Raw genomic sequence first — 2117 nt, 5'->3', positions numbered from 1 at the left:
CACACACACACACACACACCTAAAAAGAGCCCACTAGAACGCATTGCTCCCTGCTTGCTCTTGACGTGATTTATTATGTTAAAAGCTTTCACAATAAATCTCCTGAATATGATAAACAAAACACAAACAAACAAACAAAACATGCTCTTCCAAAAGACAACACAACCCGCGTGGAATATTTTTATAATAGGACGCGCTGACTTCCTTCCGTGGTCTAGCATTATAATGTCAACTAGGCCAACCTTTTCTCTCTCTCTCTCTCTCTCTCTCTCTCTCTCTCTCTCTCTCTCTCACACACACACACACACACACACACACGCGCGCGCACACACACACGCACAAACACATACACATAAAACCAAACATACAAAAACGGACAGACACACGAATAAAACGAAACACTGGTAGCAAGGAAATTGTGATGAAATAAAAATCCCAGACCAAAGAACAAACGTCTGTGGTGTAGCAGATAGACGCGTTGTGTCATACGCAGGAGACCTGAGTTCCATACCCGAGTATCTCCATCTTTTTGCTGGGATGTTGTTGTTGTTTTAAATGGGTGTTTTACGGCACTTGCAACACAATAAGGTCATATAAGTGCCGAAGATTTGAGGTGGAGGTGTTACTAGACAGTAAAAAACACAAAAAAGAAGGAGGAGAGATCAGGACGACACATGTTTGTTAGGAAAGATCTTAAGAAGAAGCAAACTGAAACCACACAGGAGCACCCGCCAACCACCCACTTTGGGATGTTGTATACCTCTTAGCTCGGGTTGACCCCAATAGGCAGGGTCAGAAATCCTGCCTCCCAAGTTATCTAAATTGTGAGTCTCGATGTGGTTGTTAAAACACATACATTAGACCAAAGTAAAGCTAATCCTGCGTCCGATCCGGACATTGGGGATTGCCTTGTTAGTGAGACAACTTTCTTGGCCTTCGGCATATTGTGGTAGGGTGGCCAGTTCCTTTCCACGCCGTCTTTACTTCCCCAACTCGAAGTCAGGTACCCATTACTGCTGGGTGGGCAGGAGGGAGCGAAAAAAAAATCCGTGTCCGAACCGAGGCTCGAACCAGGACTTTCCGCTTCAGAGACGAGCGCACTAACCGCTCCGCCACCGCACCCTCTATATAAGACAAAATTTTGAAAAAAGCAAAGCCAAAATAAAATATATTAATAAACAACTGACCAGGGAATCTGTTCACTTGACCGGAAGTGATGCCCGTTTGGTCAAAGAAGGTGTCATAGTGCCAGTAGATATCACAGGGCTGGTTGGGTGGACGGGGGTGGATCTGTGGAGAGGTGAGAGGGTGAGAGGTGAATGGTGAGAGGTGAGAGGGTGAGAGGGTGAGAGGTGACATGGCTGGCCGGGTGGACTGGGGTGGATCTGTAGAGAGGTGAGAGGTGAGAGGTGATAGGTGAGAGGTGATAGGTGAGAGGTGAGAGGGTGAGAGATGACAGGTGAGAGGGTGAGAGGTCACAGGTGGTTGGTGGTGAGTCGTGGGTGGATCTGAGGAGAGGTGGAGGTGATTGGAGGGGAGAAGGGGAGAGGTGAGAGGTGAGAGGTGAGAATGAGAGAAGTGAGAAGGGAGAATGTGAGAGGTGAGAGGCAAGAAATTGGTGGTCAGTGGTGGGACGGGGATCTATCTGTTGATATCTAAGAGGTGAGACGTGGTTGACGAACATATTCTAATTGCTACACAAAACACATTTAACTGAAGAAACCTTAGGACGAGAGAATCATGAATGTAGGTAAAATTAAGGGAAATACGTTGTTTAGTTTTGAGTAAACAGAAATACATCGACACAATGAGAGTCAACAATAGCGGGGCGGTTTATCCCAAATGTTCAAAAGGATTGTTCATTTTGTGATACAAGCACCAACTTTGGGCCTGGAAACGTCAAGAGCAATAAGGAAACAACAGAGTTGGCTGGAGCAGAGGCGCAGGACCTAGACCGTATTAAGTAAGACCCATCGGTTGTATTCGCAACATTCCAAACAGACGGAAACAACATGTTTCACAGCAGGAGAGTAAAGAAGAAGGATCTACGAGTGCCCGCCCTCCCCCCCATTCCAACCACCCACACAGACAGAAACAACAGGAGAGTAAAGAAGAAG

General features: G+C 46.4%; 1 protein-coding gene across 1 annotated transcript in view; it reads right to left on the bottom strand.

The window, feature by feature from the left end:
• The window catches only part of LOC101861618 (tubulin polyglutamylase TTLL11), a gene marked incomplete at its 5' end in the record, with an annotated part of 11005 nt that extends 9715 nt beyond the window's left edge, over nt 1–1290 (bottom strand). Inside the window, 1 exon segment of the mRNA XM_005108961.3 lies at nt 1188–1290. Within this exon segment, the coding sequence (XP_005109018.2) occupies nt 1188–1290 (103 nt within the window).
• Between the last annotated feature and the right edge of the window lie 827 nt (nt 1291–2117).

This window comes from Aplysia californica, unplaced genomic scaffold (genome assembly GCF_000002075.1).
Source record: "Aplysia californica isolate F4 #8 unplaced genomic scaffold, AplCal3.0 scaffold00738, whole genome shotgun sequence".
Lineage (NCBI taxonomy): Eukaryota > Metazoa > Mollusca > Gastropoda > Aplysiida > Aplysiidae > Aplysia > Aplysia californica.
This window is presented reverse-complemented; position numbering and strand designations above follow the sequence as displayed.